This window comes from Petromyzon marinus, chromosome 62, assembly GCF_048934315.1.
Source record: "Petromyzon marinus isolate PM22_M1 ecotype Great Lakes invasive population chromosome 62, UKy_Petmar_22M1.pri1.0, whole genome shotgun sequence".
In the NCBI taxonomy this organism is placed as follows: Eukaryota; Metazoa; Chordata; class Hyperoartia; order Petromyzontiformes; family Petromyzontidae; genus Petromyzon; species Petromyzon marinus.
This window is the reverse complement of record NC_133728.1, coordinates 12,262,313-12,283,684: the sequence shown is the minus strand read 5'-3', so window position 1 is coordinate 12,283,684 and position 21,372 is coordinate 12,262,313. Positions and strand designations below refer to the sequence as shown.

The following is a 21,372-nucleotide window of genomic DNA, read 5'->3' as shown; positions in this document are numbered from 1 at the left end:
CTCCCTCAGGTCTCTAGCGTCGGTAAAGATCTCCAAGGTGAAGTACGTGGTGTGGAGCGCCGACATGTCCCACGTGGCCCTGCTCGCCAAGCACAGTGAGACTCGCGGGGGGGAGAGGGGGTGTGGAGACGCATGGAGAGACGCATAGATGGGGAAGGAGACATGGTGGGGTGCGTAGACGCATGAAGAGAGACGTGGGGGAGATGCTTGGAGAGAGACACGCAAGGGAGACCCATGGAGAGAGACACGCAGGGGGGGAGGAGACATGGTGGGGGGGGGGGAAACATGCTGATGGGACATGGAGGAGAGATATGGGGAAAGACACCTTGGGTGGCACGCGTGGGGTAGAGATGCACGGAGGGGGGGGACGCGGCGGAGAGACGTGCGAGGGGGGTGAAATGGGGGAGAGACTCGCGGGATGACGCAGAGAATCTGGAACCATTGGGTAGACGTGGTGATGCACAGGGAGACACTGGGAGATAGAGATGCAGGGACAGGCGAGGCGATGTGTAGAGATGGGGGGTGCGACATGGCCCTGCTCGCCAAGCACAGTGAGATGCGCGGTGGGGAGAGGGGGTGTGGAGATGCATGGAGAGACACGTAGGTGGGGAAGGAGACATGGTGGGGTGCATAGACGTATGAAGAGAGACGTTGGGGAGATGCTTGGAGAGAGACACGGGGGGGGGGGATGAGACACGGTGGGGGGTGAATGAGACACGGTGGGGGGAAACATGCTGAGGGGACATGAAGGAGAGACACCCTGGGTGGCACGCGGGGGGTAGAGATGCATGGAGTGGGGGGACGTGGTGGAGAGACGCACGGGGGGTGAAACATGGGGGGAGAGACTTGCGGGATGACGCAGAGAATCGGACACCAATGGGGAGACGCGGTGATGCGCAGGGAGACACGGGGCGAATTAGATGCCGGGACAGGCGAGGCAATGTGTAGAGATAGGGGGTGCGTGGGGAGATCCGTGTGGTTTAAGAGAGGCAACAGGAGGCGCAGGGGTTCAGTGGGGAGAAAAGGCGTGTAGAGGGGGAGGGGGGGTGCATGGTTATATTGCGTGACTCCGTGTAACGCCACATGTGCCCCCATGGTGCAGTGATCATGATCTGCAACCGTAAGCTGGAGTCGCTGTGCAGTGTCCACGAGAACATCCGCGTGAAGAGCGGAGCCTGGGACGAAAGCGGAGTCTTCATCTACACCACATCCAACCATATCAAATACACGCTCACCAACGGGTACGTTGCCCACTACGCTGCTCACTATGCTGCCCACTCTACTATCAGAATCAGAATATTTAACCTGGAGGAATCCGATGAGCTATAAAGCTCTTTTTCACAGATGTCCAGTAGGGGCTGGTAAGAACATTATAACATCAGTACAAAACCATGATAGTCGTGCCAAGTACAAGAAAGGTAAACATCACCCCAACACATACAAATAAAACAACCATCCCCATCCTGCCAGGCAAAGCCCACTGAGGTTTTCACTTATTTTTCAGAAGCAACCTGGCCACAAACGATAGCTCAACAAAGTGAGCCATCATTTGGACATAGCACCAAAATAATCAAAATAATACTCTTTGGTTCTTTCGGTAAAGTCACGTAGGTAGAAAAATAATAGATCACGACGTTTCGATCGCAACACAACCGACCGTCATCAGGTGGAACAGATACAGCAGGAGAAATAATCTCAATGCATGTTTCTAAATGTGGAGGGAAAAAACAGAGGACCTGTAGAAAAAAATCCACGTGCCCACAGGAAGAACATGCAAACTCTAAACATGCAGGAGTCACGGTCAGGATCAAACCCCTGACCTGCATACCAGGCGAGGAAAATAACATCTCACCACTTTGGTGCCCCTTTAATAAATACATAAAAGTAAGTTATAATTGCATTATCAATTCCCAAGCTTCATAAAAGCAGTAAAACGACAGGAAAACCAGTCCCAGACCACACCAAGACAACACACAGTCCCTCAATAACCCTGCACTGGCCAGTACACTACACTGCGTGTCTCCGTGTCTCTGTCTCTCTCCATGTCTCACTGGCTCACCAATGCCTCACTGTGTCTTCCCCGTATCTCCCCTGTGTTCCCTGTGTGTCTCCCGGATCTCATCCGCGTCTCCTACGTCTCTCCGCAGGGACCACGGAATAATCCGCACGCTGGATCTGCCGATCTACGTGACGCGCGTGCGCGGGACGAGCGTCTACTGCCTCGACCGCGACAGCCGCCCCCGCGTGCTGACCATCGACCCCACTGAGTTCCGCTTCAAACTCGCCCTCGTCAATCGCAAATACGATGAGGTGCGGGGGGGCACTCGGGAGGGTGGAGAGGCTCGGGCTTAGGCTTCGTCTCAAGCAAGACCATGGGCTCAAAGCCACTGCACGCTTTACTTGCTGAGCCAGCTCTGAGCCGTGGTCCCGCCCACACTCAGGATTTCCACAAGCCTGAGCTCGAGCCACGAGCTAAAACTGAGCCTTCGCCGCTCACTCACGCATCTGCGGAAGCAGTTGAGGAGCATTGGTGGCCCAAGCCTAAGCCGAGTCCCGAGCATTGGAGGCAGAGGCAGAGCCGGAATCCGGTGTCGAGGAGGAGTGTGGAGGAGAGAGCAGAGCGAGGTGGGATGGACCAGACGAAGGAGAACGGGGGAGGGGGGAGAGATACTTTAAACTTTAAAATATTTATATATTCTTGGTTCTTTTGGTAAAGTCACGTAGAAGGGAAACAATAAAATAATAAAAATATGAAACAATACAATTCTCAGATAAGGCCCACTGAGCATTCCTAGCTCTTTTTGAGAAGCGACATGGCTATTGCAATTGATAGCCGAATTAAGTGGCTTATAACGTGGAAATTTATAGCAGCCAAACACTCATTAACGCATGTTTCTAAATGTGGACATGAAAACCGGAGGACCCAGAGAAAAATCCATGCGACCACGGGGAGACCATGCAAACTCCAAATATATAAGGCGTCAGTCGAAATTGAACCCACGACCTCCTTTATACCAGGTGAAGTAGTTAATATCTCGTCACCTCGGCGCCCCAGAACAGGGGAGCAGGGGGGTAGAGAGAGAGCGGAGAGATCGAAAAGGGGAGGAGCAGAGAGAGAGAGAGGAAGGGGAAACAGAGTAGAGAGTGTGGGGGGAAGTCGGTGGTACAGTGGGTGTGTGCTGCATGTGTTTGTGTGCTACGTGATGTGTGCTGTGACAGCTGTGAGTGTGCTGCACATGTGCTGTGTGTGTACGCATGCACTGCACAGGCGCACCAAGCGCGTGCGCTGCACACGTCACTCAATTTCCTTTCGTTTTGGTTGGCCGCTGCTGCAGGTGCTGCACATGGTACGCAACGCAAAGCTGGTGGGGCAATCGATCATCGCGTACCTGCAGAAGAAGGGCTACCCCGAGGTGGCGCTGCATTTCGTTAAGGACGAGAAGACGCGCTTTGCCCTCGCGCTAGAGTGCGGCAACATCGAGGTAAGCAGAATAACTCGATTAATCACCGTCGTTGTCTTCATCATGATCAGATGCATTTTTTTGCGCTGTCGTTTCCTATTTAGAAATGCGCTTTTAGAGTATTTGGCTACTGCTGTAAATTTACACGTGATAATAAGCCGCTTTGTTGAGCTTTCATTTGTGGCCAGGTCACTTCTGACAAAATAGCTATATAGCTCAGTGGGCCTTACCTGGTAGGATGCACTGGAGGCAGCAGTGGGGGTTAGTGGATCACACACAGATGTTGCGAAACTCCCTCCCAATGGGTGGGCAACGAGGAAGAGCCAGGTGAAGGTAGTACAGGTTTCCTCCCACATGTAAACATTCGTTATTTGACCAATAACACCTTAATATATATAGGACTAGCAGAGCTTGTGGCAGTTGTTGGCTCGGGCTCATACGGGTGCCTGCTGCCTTCCCCGCTTCTCTGTGGTTCCTCATTTTTCTGAATAATTATCTCTTTTTAGAAGTGCGAGCAAATCCTGTATGTGGCACCGTGTTACAAGTTAACGTCATTATTAATCATTATCAATCTGCAGTAGTTTCACTTTACGGGGGGCGACGATTAGTTGCTATGCATTTAATACCCAATTGAGTAATTTTAGGAATACATTTTCAAAGTTTGGGTTCGTGACGGAGGCACGCAATGAATAACGTCGCGGGGATCTTAAGCATCTGCTGCGAACCATTGCAACAAGTGGCGAACACGCTACCTCTGGGCCACGCATCGCACGCCTGCATCGTGCGTCAGCGTTGTGCATGCGTCTGCATCGTGCATCTGCATCGTGTGTCTGCATTGTGCATCTGCATCGAACGTACGGCTGCATTGTGTGGCCTGCATCTACATCATGAGTGTGTCTACGTCGTGCGCCCTCATCCCAATCGTTTGCAATGCGCCTCTGCTGTTTCCCTTCATCTGCGTTCCCGTGCCCCACATCAGATTGCGCTTGAGGCCGCCAAGGCGTTGGACGACAAGGGATGCTGGGAGAAGCTGGGCGAGGTTGCGCTGCTGCAGGGCAACCACCAGATGGTGGAGATGTGTTACCAGCGCACCAAGAACTTCGACCGCCTCTCCTTCCTCTACCTCATCACCGGCAACCTTGACAAGCTGCGCAAGATGATGAAGATCGGTACGGCCTTGTGCGTGTATCTACGCCCATGTGTCTGTTTGTGTAGCGGTTAGACTTGGCCTCAAATTAATACCGAGTGCAGTGTGCAAACATCGCCACTGGGGAGACAAAGGCGGCCGGGAGTGGTGTTGGCCACCCACCCCGTCGTGTGCCGTGCTGGCCTTCATAGGTGCTCGCTAGCAGCACTTGCCCCAAAAGTCTGTTATAGTCTATAAGGGAGATCTTTTTCTTTGTTTTGTGTCTGTATGTTTCTTCGTGTGTGTCAACGTACATGGGTGTACGTGCATCTCTCTGTAAGCATGTGTGTATTAGGGGAGCGGTAGTGTAGGGGTTAGCGTGTTGCGCTACGAACCCGGCGACCCGAGTTAGATTCCCGCTTACAGTGAACACCATTGATGGTTATCTGATCAGGTCCTAGGCCTCCCCTAGGTCGACTCAGCCACAAATGAGTACCTGGTGTGGAGTATAAAAAACATCGCTCCTGGGGAGACAAAGGTGGTCGGGTGTAGTGCTGGCACCCACCCACTCGTATGCCGTTCCAGCCTTCAAAGGTGCTCACTAACAGCACTTGCCCCAACAGTCTGTTAAGGGTATGAGGGATTCATCTTCTTTGGTTCTTTCGGTAAGGTCACGTAGAATGAGAATAAAATAATAAAATAACACAATTAAATTATCACGACGTTTCGGCCACAACGCAAGCGGCCGTCTTCAGGTGAAAGGTACAGACCTGTCGGGACGACAGAGCTTCAATGAACGATGTTAAGATTTGTAGCGACTTTTAAGCTGGTTGGGAGAAGGGAGGCACCTTGACAAAGGGGTTTACATATCAAATAGCTGAGGGATTAGCTTGTGACTGGTCACAGGAATGGCTATGTTAAAGTCAAAACCTACACATCCACAGAGGCAACTAGTAATTTAGCATTGAAATAGCTCAGGGATTAGCTTGTGCAAATAGCTGAGGGATTAGCTTGTGACTTGTCACGGAAATGGCTATGTTAAAGTCAAATCCTACACATCCACAGAGGCAACTAGTAATTTAGCATTGAAATAGCTAAGGGATTAGCTTGTGAATGGTCACAGAAATAGATGTTAAACTGAAGGCCTACACATCCACAGAGCTTCAATGAACGCTGTTAAGATTCGTAGCGACTTTTAAGCTGGTTGGGAGAAATGAGCAACTGGCGCAGTGCATATTCAACATCAGCACCGGGGAGACAAAGGCAGCCTGGGGTATGGTGTCGGCCACACCATCCCCTTGTGCCTTGCCAGCTACCATAGGTGCTACTCGCTACAACATCTTTTGCCTCAACAGTTTGTTAACGGCGATACGGGGGGCGGGATCTTTGTCTTTGTGTCTTCCCCAGCCGAGATCCGCAAGGACGTGAGCGGCCACTACCAGAACGCGCTCTACTTGGGAGACGTGGCGGAGCGAGTGCGGGTCCTCAAGAACTGCGGCCAGAGTGAGTGTCCCTACACCCACAATCAAACTGGGCTTGAGTGAATGGTGCGTGTGGAAGCGCCTATGCGCTTTTGTCATTGTGAGCACCTCGGTCCTCCACTATTGTTGAAGAGCAACTGCCTCCCCAACTGCCCAGTAGCATCCTTAACGAGCCTCCTCCATAGAGGCCGATCTTGACACCTCCTGGTAACCGATCTCTGGCACATCCACTCCACTCCGCATCACAACAACGAGCGGAGGCGACGGTGCGGCTAAAACGCAGCGAGTTGGCGCAGGGGGTGCAGATGTCAGTCATATCAGTCAGTGCCACCCATGTCACCTGGATCTGTCTCTTCAACAGTTTAACGTGCCCTCAAAGTGCACCTAGCCCAGCGCCAAGCACCGTGCTGACGTTGCCGCCACTTAGTGGCAAATGGCGGCTGTCGTAACACACGGAGTAGTGGCGCAGTGGTTAGCGGCACCGCTCTACGAACCTGGCGACCTGAGTACGATTTTCTGCTCGCCGTCACTGACGAATATTTGAACCGGATTAGGGACACCCCCAAGTCGACTTAGCATCAAATGAGTACCTGATGCTGCAAGTATAAAACATCAACAGTGGGAAGATGAAGGGGGTCCGACCGGGCATTGTGCTGGCCACACAACCCCCCGTGTGCCATACCAGCCTTCATAGATGCTGGCTAACGTGATGATAATGTCAACTTGTAACGTGGCGCCACTGCCGCACAGTATTAGCTTCACTATCGAAGGTGTGACGAGGAACCACAGATGAGCAGGAAGGCAGCAGCAGTCAGGCGGCGAAGAGCCGGTGCTACCAACAATTGCCCAAGCTCTGGTTCTATATATGGACGTATTGGCAGTACACTGGTGCAGCATAAGATACCGGTCCTCATAAAACAATCTACAATCTAAAATTGTTTATCAGCCTTTAATTAGCCCTGTCACCAAGTTTGACATGATTTGGGTCCGTTGAATCGAGGAACTGTCTGACCAAGTCTACGGCACGAGTAAAATCTGCCTTTTGAACATGGAGCAGCCAATCGTCATAAGGCTGGGTGCCGCTATATACGGCAACATACTGAAGCTTTGTGTTCAGCTGCTTTTAACATTAATCTTCCGACCGCTTTCACATCATAAGAACTGATTTTGATGCACACCCCGCAATATTTTTTTACCGGGGTTGCGAATCCTCGGAAAATAAATAATTATTGCAAAAAAGTGCTTTTTGTTATATATAACGTCCACCACCGTTGTACCGCCAATACGTTCATATACAGGGTGTCCATAAAGTCCCTATATATTTTATTGAACTAATGGTATTTATATATATTTGCAGGACTCTATGAATATAAATGGTCCAAGAACGTGCGATGGTAGTAAAAGTTTCATTAAGATGGGGTCTCTTGTGATTTTGCAAATATCGCGTCGGGACAACCTTAACAAATGTTTTCCAAATCGTTGGGTGTGACACAGTGGCAAGAGGCCCTGGACGGCCCCATCTCTGGATTGAACATCTTCCAGATGTCTTTGCATGGGGCTTTATCAAGTTAGAGGTGTATCGAGCAAGAGTTACAGATCTGCAAGGTTTACGAGATTATGTGTAGGAGCGGCAGTTACAAAAAATAACACCATAGATGCTGCCAAAACTGTTCCGCAGTGCAGCTGATAGATTTGAGCTGTGCAGAAATATTTGTGGTGCTCATGTAGAATCCAATGCTTAATTGTAATTAATACATATACCTCTGATTAATTATTATTGCAAAATTTACCATGAATTGCTTTGATTTCAGAAAAATAGATAGGGACTTTATGGAGACCCTGTATTAAGGTGTTATCAGCCACTTAATGATTGTTTTGCACATGGGAGGAAATCGTACAGACGGCACAGGTGGAGTCCGCATGATTGCTGTACTGCCTCATTCTGGCAGGCCAGTGTACGGCTCCTCCTTGACCCCGACGGGAAGGGAGTTTCACAGCATCAGTGTGGCGAACCACCTCAGCGCTGGATTACAGGGCATGCGAAGTCACCACCCGGCCAAACAGAACTTGCCCCAACAGTCTGTTGAAGGATATGTGGGGGATCTTGCTCTGCTGTTTGTGTGTGCCACACGCAGAGTCCCTGGCGTACCTAACAGCCGCCACGCATGGCCTGGACGAGGAGGCGGATGGCCTGAAGGCCCAGTTCGACCTGGAGAAGGAGACGGTGAGGATTTATCAGGAGAGTGCTCTTGAGAGCGAGAGTGTCCATTGAGTGTGCCTCACCACAGACTCCAGTCCCAATTCATCCCCCCTCACCTCTGCCGCCCACTTTTGTGATTCACGCCGTCACCATCCGAGAATCACACCACCCGTATCCGGAAGAATGCTGTTGCTCTGCAAACAGAGTAACACAATGTGGACATCCCAAAATAAAAACACCTCATCATCAGACACCCAAACATAATCGTACACCCTCCTGCCTTTGACATTCCACCTCCAAGAAGACACTGATGGCGTAACAATCGAATGCATCATCGGAGCCACAGTGGTGCGGCTGTGGCCTTGCATCACAAAGTCCCAAACTGTGGACCACGTAGTAACTACTGTTGTCTGGACTTTTGTAATGGAGGAGTAACAACAAAACTACACCAACTTTCTCCTCTGAAGCGCTCTCGTGGCTAGCAGCAGAGCTCAGAATTGGAATTTAGCTTCTGAACATATTACCATCATTACCAGGAATATAATAAATACATTAAAATTCTTATAATTATTCCATTCGTTTACCCAGGAAACCTCACCGAGTTGAAAACTTTGTTCACATCACACACCGTATGTGATGTGTGATGCCGTGTGTGATGTGTGTGACGAATGAGGAGCGGTAGTGTAGCGGTTAGCACGCTGTACGACTCACCTGGCAGCCCAAGTTCGATTCCCGCTCACGGCCAATACCAGTGACGATTATCTGAACCGGTCGTGGGCCTCCCTTTGGTCGACTCAGCCTCAAATGAGTACCTGGTGTGTGTAAAAACAGCACCACTGGGGGAGAAAGGCGGCTGGGCGTGGTGCTTGACACCCACTCCCTGGTGTGCTGTGCTGGCCTTCATAGTGTTCACTAACAGCACTTGCCACAATAGTCTATTAAAGCTACACGGGGGATCTTTGTTACATATGTGTGATGCCGTGTGTAATGACGCCGCCTGCGCCGTGTGCAGCTGCCGGAGGTGAATGCAGATGCTGTGCTGCTGCAGCCGCCGCCCCCCGTAATGCCACTGGACACGAACTGGCCGCTCCTCACCGTTTCCAAGGGATTCTTCGAGGGCGCCATGGCTGCCAAGGGTATGATGCAGAGACGCACGGAGATGACACAGAGACACGATGAGGCACCTATATGTACAGGAACACCGAGACACGATGGAGACACCGACACGCAGGACACTGGGACGCGATGTGACACGGAAATGCGAGATACTGAGACAAGGGGACGCTGACATACCAGACACTGCAACAGGGGCACTGAAATACAGGATACTAAGACAGAAACGGGACACAGGATTTTGACACGCTGAGGCAGACACTGAGATACAATAATACATAGGATACGGAGATACATGTGTGAATGTCCACGGGTGTAAATAAACACGAGTGTGTGTGTATGCATGTGCTTTAGGTGTTTAACTGAACCCGGCGACCCGAGTTCGATTCCCGCTGACGGCCAACACCAGTCCCGATTGTTTTAACCGTTTATGGGCCTCTCCTAGGTCGATTCAGCCTCAAATGAGTACCTGATGTGGTGTGTAAAAATAGTCACTAGGGAGACACAGGCGGTTGGGCGTGGTGCTAGCCACCCACCCCCTCGTGTACAGTTCCGGCCTTCATAGGTGCTCGCTTACAGCACTTGCCCCAACAGTCTGTTAAGGCTATACGGGGAATCTTTGTCTTTGCATGTGCTTTAGGTGCTCGCTAACAACACTTGCCCCAACAGTCTGTTAAAGCTATACGGGAGATCTTTGTCTTTTAAATGCATGTACCTGTAGGGAGTGGTTGTGCAGTGGTTCGTGTTGCACTATGCGGCGAACTCGATTCCCGCTCACGGCCAACATCCATGGCAGCGAATATTTGAACCAATTCTGGAATCTCTCCTAGGTCGACTTCACCTTAAATAAATACCCAGTGCAGTGTGTGTAAAACAATCAGCACTGTAGAGACAAAGGCTGCCGGGCATGGTGCTGGTAAACCAACACCTTCATGCGCCGTGCCGGCCTGCATAATGCTCGCTAACAGCACTTGCTTTCGGGGAATCTTTGTGAGTAGGCAAGGCAGGACAGATGGCTGCTGACCTGGACATGGAGGTGGGCGGCGGCGAGGGCTGGGGTGATGACGCGGAGCTCGTGCTGGACGAAGGTACGGTATTGACACTTCCCACGGTGCAACCCCTGTGGCTCATAGGATACTTGCCAGTTACTCTGCGCATCTGCCCAACCACTACTACTACCACCACCACCACCACTTCTACCGCCACCACCAGCAGTATCGCCATCATCATCACTCGCTACCACCCCTGCCAACATCATCACCACGACCACCACCAACCATCACCTGCCACCACAATCACAGCCACCACCACCGCCGAGCAAGGGAGCAAGTAAGAGAGCGAGCGGGCAACTCTGTTTCCCACAGAGGGCTTTGCGGACGCAGTGGAGGGCACCGGAGATGACGCGGCAGTAAAGGCGGCTGAGGAGGGCGGCGGCTGGGACGTGGACGAGGACCTGGAGCTGCCCCCCGACCTGGTGGGTGATGCAGGATCAGAGAGGCAGAGATCAAATTGATGTAATATTCGCGGATGGGATAAGCAACTTGGAGGTTGGGAACAGGAGGAGGAGGTAGTGATGGGTGGGACACGGTGGGTAGGAGTGGAGGAGGATGGGGTAGGCAACTTGGAGGTTGGGAACAGGAGGAGGAGGTTGAGATGGGTGAGGCATGTTGTGTAGAGTGGAGGAGGAGGTAGCGATGGGTGGGACACTGTGTGTAGAGTGGATGAGGAGGTAGTGATGAGTGGAACAAGGTATGTTGGGTGGAAAAGGAGGTTGAGATGGGTGGGACACAGCGTGTAAGGTGGAGGATAAGGGCAGGTCACTGAGACTGGCATTGAAGTGCCACCCAGAGGTTGGTAACCAATGGGAAGAAAAACCCTAAAGCCACATGGTGGTAGTGGTGGTGGTGTTGATTTTGAGACTCTTTAGGCCCACATTTTTCATCACAGCTCGGCTCCGGCTTGACTCTGTCTCAACTGAGCTGTTGGCTCAAAGCCATCACACGCTTAACTTTCCGAGCCAGCTCTGAGCTGTGGTGGGTCCCAGCCATGCTCAGGATTTGCATGAGGCTGAGCCTGAGCCCCGAGCCACGGCTGAGCCTGAGACGCTCACTCGCACGTCTTTGGAATCAGCTGAGGAGCGGTGGTGGCCCAAGCCTGAGCGGAGTCCTGACTTAAGAATACGGCTCTGAAACTGGTCCCTGAAGGAGGAAAATAACCTAAAGCCAGATTGGTGGTGATGGTCATGATGAGATTCCGAGATGTCCTTGAAAGGACGTGTCACCTGTGTAACAAGTGGAAGACCTAAAGCCAGACGGTTAGCATTGATCGGACTGTGAAAGCAGACCTTGGGGGTTAAGTAGTATTAAATGTGCAACAGCTGCCAGGGTCTGCCAGGGTCTGCCAGAAGGAAGGGAGATTATAGGGTGCCGCGGTGGCAAGATGTTAACTATCTCGCCTGGTATGCAGGAGGTGTGTTCAAACCTGACGCGTCTATATTTGGAGTTTGCATGTTCTCCCCATGGCCGCGTGGATTTTCTCTGGGTCCTCCAGATTTTCCCTCCATGTTTAGAATGAACAGGCGTTTAGAGCATTTGGCTACTTTCAATTTTCACATCATCAGCCGCTCATTTTGAATTTCATTCGTGGCCATGTCGCTTCTGAAAAATCGACCTGGCCAGAAATGGCTTCTGAAAAAAGAGTTATATAGTTCAGATAACCCCTTGATGTTGTGTACAGGATGTGCCGTCTGGACCTCTCACCGGCGGAGAAGAGGGATTCTTCGTTCCTCCGACTAAAGGAACCAGCCAGAGCCAGGTGTGGCCCACACACATATCTACACACACACAAATAACTAAATACAGATCCCAGCAGCGCAATCCAACACAATGCTACATGCACAGCCTGACATTGCTGGTTCCAGCAGTATATGTGGCTATACAGGCAACGTTGTGTATGTGTCTGTGTGGGGAAGCGGTGGCGCAGTGGTTAGCCCTGTACTGCACTCTGAACCTGGCAACCAGAGTTTGATTCCCGCTCGCAGCCAACATCGGTGACGAATTTCTGAACCGTCCTGGGCTTCCTCAAATGAGCACCAGGTGTGGTCCACGGGCACCAGGCAGCTGGGCGTGGTGCTGGCCACCCACCCTCACATGTTCTGTGCTGGCCTCTATACAGTGAGGGGAAAAAGTATTTGATCCCCTGTTCATTTTGTACGTTTGTCCACTGACAAAGAAATGATCAGTCTATAATTTTAATGGTAGGTTTATTTGAACAGTGAGAGACAGAATATCAACAAAAAAATCCAGAAAAACGCATGTCAAAAATATTATGAATTGATTTGCATTTGAATGAGGGAAATAAGTATTTGACCCCTCTCAATCAGAAAGATTTCTGGCTCCCAGGTGTCTTTTATACAGGTAACGAGCTGAGATTAGGAGCACACTCTTAAAGGTAGTGCTCCTAATCTCAGCTTGTTACCTGTATAAAAGACACCTGTCCACAGAAGCAATCAATCAGATTCCAAACTCTCCACCATGGCCAAGACCAAAGAGCTGTCCAAGGATGTCAGGGACAAATTTGTAGACCTACACAAGGCTGGAATGGGCTACAAGACCATTGACAAGTAGCTTGGTGAGAAGGTGACAACATTTGGTGCGATTATTCGCAAATGGAAGAAACACAAGATTTGTCAATCTCCCTCGGCCTGGGGCTCCATGCAAGATCTCACCTCGTGGAGTTGCAATGGTCATGAGAACGGTGAGGAATCAGCCGAGAACTACACGGGAGGATCTTGTCAATGATCTCAAGGCAACTGGGACCATAGTCACCAAGAAAACAGTTGGTAATACACTACACCGTGAATGACTGAAATCCTGCAGCACCCGCAAGGTCCCCCTGCTCAAGAAAGCATATATACATGCCCATCTGAAGTTTGCCAATGAACATCTGAATGATTCAGAGGACAACTGGGTGAAAGTGTTGTGGTCAGATGAGACCAAAATTGAGCTCTTTGGCATCAACTCAACTCGCCGTGTTTGGAGGAGGAGGAATGCTGCCTATGACCCCAAGAACACCATCCCCACCGTCAAACATGGAGGTGGAAACATTATGCTTTTGGGGTGTTTTTCTGCTAAGGTGACAGGACAACTTCACCGCATCAAAGGGACGATGGATGGGGCCATGTACCGTCAAATCTTGGGTGAGAACCTCCTTCCCTCAGCCAGGGCATTGAAAATGGGTCGTGGATGGGTATTCCAACATGACAATGACCCAAAACACATGACCAAGGCAACAAAGGAGTGGCTCAAGAAGAAGCACATTAAGGTCCTGGAGTGGCTGAGCCAGTCTCCAGACCTTAATCCCATAGAAAATCTGTGGAGGGAGCTGAAGGTTCGAGTTGCCAAACGTCAGCCTCGAAACCTTAATGACTTGGAGAAGATCTGCAAAGAGGAGTGGGACAAAATCCCTCCTGAGATGTGTGCAAACCTGGTGGCCAACTACAAGAAACGTCTGACCTCTGTGATTGCCAACAAGGGTTTCGCCACCAAGTACTAAGTCATGTTTTGCAGAGGGGTCAAATACGTATTTCCCTCATTAAAATGCAAATCAATTTATAACATTTTTGACATGCGTTTTTCTTGATTTTTGTTGTTGTTATTCCCTCTCACTGTTCAAATAAACCCACCATTAAAATTATAGACTGATCATTTCTTTGTCAGTGGGCAAACATACAAAATCAGCAGGGGATCAAATACTTTTTTCCCTCACTGTAGGTGCTACTCACTAATAGTACTTTTGATTAGCACATTTGCTACGTACCGTGTAAAAGAAGTTCAGATTTACATACATTTGCCTCGACAGTTTGTTAAAGGCTACACGGGGGATCTTTGTGGGGTCATGTACACTGACCCTCTCCCTGTTGTGTGTGTCTTTGTCTTGTGTGTGCATGCGTCTGTGTGCATGTATGTGCATCTGTGGTGTCTATCTGCGTCCATCTGTGTGTCTCTGTTCTGTGTATGTGTGTGTGTATATCTTGTGTTGCCTTCCAGGTCTGGTGCACAAACTCACAGCTGCCCGTGGACCACATCCTCGCCGGTTCCTTTGAGACGGCCATGCGGGTGAATACAGCCCACCTGTACCCACCCCTCACAATCATCAACTACAAAATGAACCCCAACACCTTCCGCATCAGTAACAACAACAAACTACAACAACACCATGTGTGATCACGGGAGTGTGGCCTTAGAAGGAATATATCTAACATATAAAACTCATTTTTTGTCTGTCTGTCTGTCCGTCTGTCTGTCCGTCTGTCTGTCCGTCTGTGTACGCTCGCTTGCGAGAGATTTGGCTCTCGGACCGCGGGGTTCGCGTAGAAAAAAAATTGCCGGGCGGCACGCCCCAAGCCCCCTGCTTGGCATAGGCTATTCCGTTTTGCCATCCGTCACCTTTACAGTAGTTAAGTTAACGTTTTAGTGCGATTTATCTTTATTTATTTACTTTTACCGACCGGCCCGCTGCTGCGCATGCGCGAAACGCCGACGCGAGTTGCCCCTGGCAACGCACAGACGCCGTCGCTGCAGGGGGGACGCCATTTTTTCTTCAAAATTCAACAAATTTACACGCAACGCTGAGGTAAATTCATCAAAGCATCACGTCCTCTTCTCTCCCCCTCCACCCCAATGTGTGCACTTACTATTATAGGGTCGGTAGATACTAAAATTATAGCGATTAAATAGGATTATTGTAGCGCGGGGGGGGGGGGTGGGTAGCGGCCCAGCCCACAGCCTCGGCCGGCCGGGCAATCTAAGCGAGGCCGGAGGCTTTGCACGGGACTCGGCCTCGTCACGCAATCTGTCAGGTGAGTACTTTGTGCTATAGAGTCCATATATATACTGCTACTAGCGGGGAAATAAATATTTTAAAATGTCTGAAAACTTAAAAACATAACATACAAATGAAAAGATAACTCATTAATTTAAAATAAAACCCAAGCGAGCCAAGAATCGATTCTTTCAATCGCGCAAAGGAATCGAAGGTTGTAGATTACTTTACAACGCTGTGTGCTCAAATCCCAGTGTGATGCAAGTCAAACAATACCAACTATAAGATAGAATAACCATATGTTTTCTAAATCACCAAAGAAAAGCTTAAAAAACAATGTAACAACGGTTATCATAGGAACTGTGAGTCTCATTTAACAAACGATATAAATAACATGTAAGACCAAACTAGCAGCCATTGCTGGCAGCATGACACTCTCAGTGTATGATGTTTGAGTGAGTCAGCGTATGATGAGTGAGTCAGTGTATGATGAGTGAGTGCATGATGAGTGAATGGGTCGGTGGTTGTGTGAGTGTATGATAATATAAGTTCGTTGCATGTCGGCAAGTATGCTAAACATTTTGAACACATTCACAAATTTTCCTTTCATATATAACATAGATAGAGTCAGCATGTACTACTGTAGTGAAAGCTGTAATCATAGCAGGAACCACCATGTCGGTATGCACTGCTGTAGTCATTGCAGGATACCACCACAGTCAGCATGCAATGCTGCAGTCATAGCGGGATACCACCACAGTCAGCATGCAATGCTGTAGTCAAAGCAGGTACCACCACAGCATGCAATGCTGTCGTGATAACAGGTACCACCACAATATGCACTGCTGTTATCAAAGCAGGTACCGCCACAGCAGTATACAATGCTGTAGTGAAAGCAAGTACCACCACAATATGTACTGCTGTAATCATAGCAGGTACCACCACTGTATGCACTGCTGTAATAGCAGGTTCCATCACAGTCGGTTTGCACTGCTGTAGTGGAAGCAGGTACCACCACAGCAGTATGCACTGCTGTGATCATAGCAGGTACCACCACAGTCAGTATGCACTGCTGTAATAGCAGGTACCAACACAGTATGCACAGTTGTAGTCATAGCAGGATACCACCACAGTCAGCATGCAATGCTGTAGTCAAAGCAGGTACCACCACAGCATGCAATGCTGTGATAACAGGTACCACCACAATATGCACTGCTGTTATCAAAGCAGGTACCAACACAGCAGTATACAATGCTGTAGTGAAAGCAGGTACCACCACAATATGTACTGCTGTAATCATAGCAGGTACCACCACAGTCAGTATGCACTGCTGTAATAGCAGGTTCCACCACAGTCGGTTTGCACTGCTGTAGTGGAAGCAGGTACCACCACAGCAGTATGCACTGCTGTAATCATAGCAGGTACCACCACAGTCAGTATGCACTGCTGTAATCGCAGGTGCCAACACAGTATGCACAGCTGTAGTCATAGGATACCACCAAAGTCAGTATCCACTGCTGTAATCATAGCAGGTAGCATCAGTCAGTATGCACTGCTGTAATGATAGCACGTACCACCACAGCAGTTTCCACTGCTGTAGTGAAAGCAGGTACCAACACAGTCAGTATGCACTGCTGTAATAATAGCAGGTATCACCACAATCAGTATGCACTGCTTTAGCGATAGCAGGTACCACCACAGTCAGTATGCACTGCTGTAATAGCAGGTACCAACACAGTATGCACAGCTGTAGTCATAGGATACCACCAAAGTCAGTATCCTCTGCTGTAATCATAGCAGGTAGCACCAGTCAGTATGCACTGCTGTAATGATATCACGTACCACCACAGCAGTTTCCACTGCTGTCGTGAAAGCAGGTACCACCACAGTCAGTATGCACTGCTGTAATCATAGCAGGTACCGCTACAATCAGTATGCACTGCTTTAGCGATAGCAGGTACCATCACAGTCAATATGCACTGCTGTAATCATAGCAGGTACCACCACAATTAGTATGCACTGCTTTAGCGATAGCAGGTACCACCACAGTCAATATGCACTGCTGTAATCATAGCAGGTACCACCACAATTAGTATGCACTGCTGTAGTGATAGCAGGTACCACCACAGTGAGTATGCACTGGTCTAGGAAAAACATGTCCCACCAAAAGTAGGTATGCACTGCTGTAGTGATAGCAGGATAACACCACAGTCAGCATGCAATACTGTAGTGAAAGCAGCATACCACCAAAGTCAGCATGCAATTGCGGTAGTCATAGCAGGATACCACCACAGTCAGCATGCACTGCTGTAGTCACAGCAGGATACCACCACAGTCAGCATGCAATGCTGTAGTCATAGCAGGTACCACCACAGCAGTATGCAATGCTGTAGTGAAAGCAGGTACCACCACAATATGTATGGCTGTAATCATAGCAGGTACCACCAGTCAGTATGCGCTGCTGTAATAGCAGGTTCCACCACAGTCGGTTTGCACTGCTGTAGTGAAAGCAGGTACCACCACAGCAATATGCACTGCTGTAATCATAGCAGGTATCACCAGTCAGTATGCACTGCTGTAATGATAGCAGGTTCCACCACAGTATCCACTGCTGTAATCATAGCAGGTATCACCAGTCAGTATGCACTGCTGTAATGATGGCACGTGCCACCACAGCAGTTTCCACTACTGTAGTGAAGAGCAGGTACCACCACAGTCAGTATGCACTGCTGTAATCATAGCAGGTCCGACCACAGTCAGTATGCACTGCTGTAATCATAGCAGGTACCACCACAGTCAGTATGCACTGCTGTAATCATAGTAGGTACCACCACAGTCATTATGCACTGCTGTTATCATATCAGGTACCACCACAGTCAGTATCCACTGCTGTAATCATAGCAGGTACTACCACAGTCGGTATGCACTGCTGTAGTGATAGCAGTTACCACCACAGTCGGTATGCACTGCTGTAGTAATAGTAGATACTGTTTTATAGAGTTAGTAGATACTAAAACAATCATATACCACTACAGTCAGTAAATACTGCTACAGTAAGTAGATACTACTATACAGTCAGTAGATACTACTACGGTCATTAGCTACTAGAGTCAGTAGATACTACTATAGAGTAGATACTGCTATAGAGTTAGTAGATACTACTATAGTCAGTGGATACTACTATAGAGTCAGCATATACTTTGATAAAGTTAGTTGTTACTATTATAGAGTCGCTAGATACTACAGTAGGGCCAGGAGATACTACTACGGCCAGTAGTTACTGCAGTCAGTAAATACTACTAAACAGTCAGTAGCTACTACTGGCTCATTAGATACTACTGTACAGTCAGTATATGCAACTACAGAGTCAATAGATACTACTTACTCTGTTGTATGTAGGGTGTGTAGCTATATATACCTATGTGAGGGTCAATATATTTTTTGAGAGGGGGGGGGGTGTCGACAATTTTCGGAAATCTTTGAGATCAACTGTTTACCCCCCACTTTCTATTTGTTTGGACTTGTGCAAGCATCTTATAATTTTGTTGGTGGAGAAATGGACAAACGGCCCAGTATCTGTGTATGTATATGTAAGGTTTTTAGGAGAAGTTTTGAAATATATTTTTTACCCGGGCAATGCCGGGTACTTACCGCTAGTTACCTATAAAAGTCATTTCTGACTATCTGTCTCTCTATATGTGCCTTCCTTGTAAAGCTTTTAACTGACAGACTTTTTGTTTGCGTTTCAACGTACACAGATACAAAAAACTAAGCCTAAACGAGGAAAATCACACTTTCTAACAATGTACTCTGTTCGTAATGATAACTGTGAGGGCACGCTAAAGCGTGCATCTGCACATGCATGGAATGTGACTCGCGGTTGCCCCTAGCAACATGAAAAAGATTGCTGAGCAGGGACGGGAGGGATGTTCTTTCGCATTAAAAACTTGTTGGTCATTTTGTTTACAAGATGAAATGCCTCTCCAAAACAAAGAGAATGGCGGCACTGTGGTGTGCAAAACAAACAGTGGAGGTGCAGCGGCTGTCTCAACAGCAAACAAACGACCAAGGCACCGCAGCAGCATGGGCTGAGGACCACAGAACAGCGTGCGTCAAACAAAACAAGCCAGAGACTGCACAGTTACTGCAGCAGAAGCACAGGCTGAGGAAAATCCTGAACAGTGTGATGTCCTCCCCCCCCACCTCAATGTGTGCAGTTACTACTATATTGTCAGTAGACACTACTGTAGAGTAGTAAATACTATTGTAGAGCCAGTAGTTACTACTGTAGAGTCAGTAGATACTACTGTAGAGTCAGTAGATACTACTGTAGAGTCAGTAGATACTACTGTAGAGTCAGTAAATACTACTATTGAGTCGGTAAATACTCCTGTAGATTCAGTAGATACTACTAGAGTCAGTAGATACTACTATAGGGTCAGTAAATACTACTATTGAGTCAGTAAATACTCCTGTAGATTCAGTAGATACTACTAGAGTCAGTAGATACTGCTGTGGAGTCACTAGATACTACTGTAGGGTCACTAGATACAACTTATTCTATTGTATGTTGGCTGTGTAGGTATATATGCCTATAAAATAAAAATAAATTGGGTGGGATGGGGGTCGAAAACATTTGGAACCTTTTAAGTCAGCTTTTTACCCCCACTTTCTATAACTTTTTTATTCAGGACTTCTGAAAGGCTCTCGTAATTTTGTTGACGGACAAATGGAACGCCGGGCTCTCATAATAGCTTAGTATTTGTGTATGTACATGTTATGTTTTTTTAAGAGAAGGCTAGTTTTTAAATATATTTTCCCCGCGGGCAAAGCCGGGTACTTCCTGCTAGTAGATATATAAAATAGGTGAAGTTTTAGGCAATAGCCCTTCTTGATAGCAAGTGCAAGCGGCATGGACTGTGTGTGCCGCGTTTGTGACCACGCGTGGGGAACGGTGGCGTAGCAGTTCGCGTGCTGCGCTATGGACCTGGCGGACCCGAGTTAGATTCCCGCTCACGGCCAACACCGGTGACAACAATTATCTGAACTGGTCCTGGGCCTCCCCTAGGTTGATTCAGCCTTAAATGAGTACGTTTGCTTTTAGGTGTAAATACGTTGTCACTGGGGAGACGAAGGCGGCCGGGCATGGTGCTGGCAACCCGCCCCCTCGTTCATATGCACTGCTTGCTAACAGAACTTGCCCCCAACAGTCTGTTGAGGCTATATGGAGGATCCTTGTCTGCCTCTCTGTTTGTGCTCTCTCGCGTGCCGCAGCTATTGCACGACCAGGTTGGGGTGGTGGCTTTCGGGCCGTACAAGCCTCTGTTCATGCAGACGCTGTCACGTGCGCGCACTGCGCACCAGGGCTTACCCTCGCTGCCGCCCCTGCAGGGCCATCCGCACCGCAACTGGTACGGCGGGTGAGGGGGGAGCTGCCAACATGGTGGGAACGCGACGCCAAAGCAATGCAGAAGCTGCTCCTGCTGCTGCTTTTGCTGCTGCTGTTCACGATGATGATGACGATTTTGATTTAAAGCTTTCGTGACTGCAGTAATTCATATTCTTAGCTCTTTCGGTAAAGTCACGTTGAAGGGAAACAATAAAATAATAAAATATATATAAAACAATAAAAATTCTCACGACGTTTCGACCATAACACAAACGGTCGTCATCAGGTGTGTCGGTTTGCATTACTTTATTTATTTTTAAACGGCGTATTTATAAAAACGTCAGCGCAACGCGCAGCAATTTTCCAGTTTATTTAGAAGGACGAGTCCATCTATGTTCTGAAAAGAGGAGGGGGGAGACGAAAAATTTATGTATGCTGTCTGAAAGCCACTGTAAGCGTGAACAATCAATTAAGACCTGAAATGGTTTATCAAATCTTTCCAATGATTGCTAAGCCAGAATCCATCTTCTCGGTTGAAATTGTCTCTGTGCTTGTATATGTGGATAGCCTCATGAACGAATCTCTCATGGCAGCCAGATGGCTTACAAAGAACCTCTGTCTTGGAAAAGTCAATGTCATGTGAGCCTACTGAATTATAACAATGATCTGCCACGGCCGAGGTGTTAGTCCTACCGTGTTTAAGGTCTGCTTTGTGTTCACGAATGCGGTCCGAGACATGGCGTTTGGTTTCTCCAATGTAACTCCTACCACAGAGGCAA

General features: G+C 48.8%; 1 protein-coding gene across 1 annotated transcript in view; it reads left to right on the top strand.

Annotated features, from left to right (window-relative positions):
- The window catches only part of COPA (coat protein complex I subunit alpha), a 74,015-nt gene that overhangs the window by 28,840 nt on the left and 23,803 nt on the right, over window positions 1-21,372 (top strand). The window contains exons 16-28 of the mRNA XM_032977304.2: window positions 10-95; window positions 1,103-1,241; window positions 2,148-2,310; window positions 3,336-3,482; window positions 4,441-4,630; window positions 5,995-6,090; window positions 8,204-8,292; window positions 9,281-9,404; window positions 10,380-10,469; window positions 10,746-10,855; window positions 12,118-12,195; window positions 14,430-14,498; window positions 20,479-20,615. Of these exons, the coding sequence (XP_032833195.1) occupies window positions 10-95; window positions 1,103-1,241; window positions 2,148-2,310; window positions 3,336-3,482; window positions 4,441-4,630; window positions 5,995-6,090; window positions 8,204-8,292; window positions 9,281-9,404; window positions 10,380-10,469; window positions 10,746-10,855; window positions 12,118-12,195; window positions 14,430-14,498; window positions 20,479-20,615 (1,518 nt within the window). The remainder of the gene's footprint in view (window positions 1-9; window positions 96-1,102; window positions 1,242-2,147; window positions 2,311-3,335; window positions 3,483-4,440; window positions 4,631-5,994; window positions 6,091-8,203; window positions 8,293-9,280; window positions 9,405-10,379; window positions 10,470-10,745; window positions 10,856-12,117; window positions 12,196-14,429; window positions 14,499-20,478; window positions 20,616-21,372) is intronic.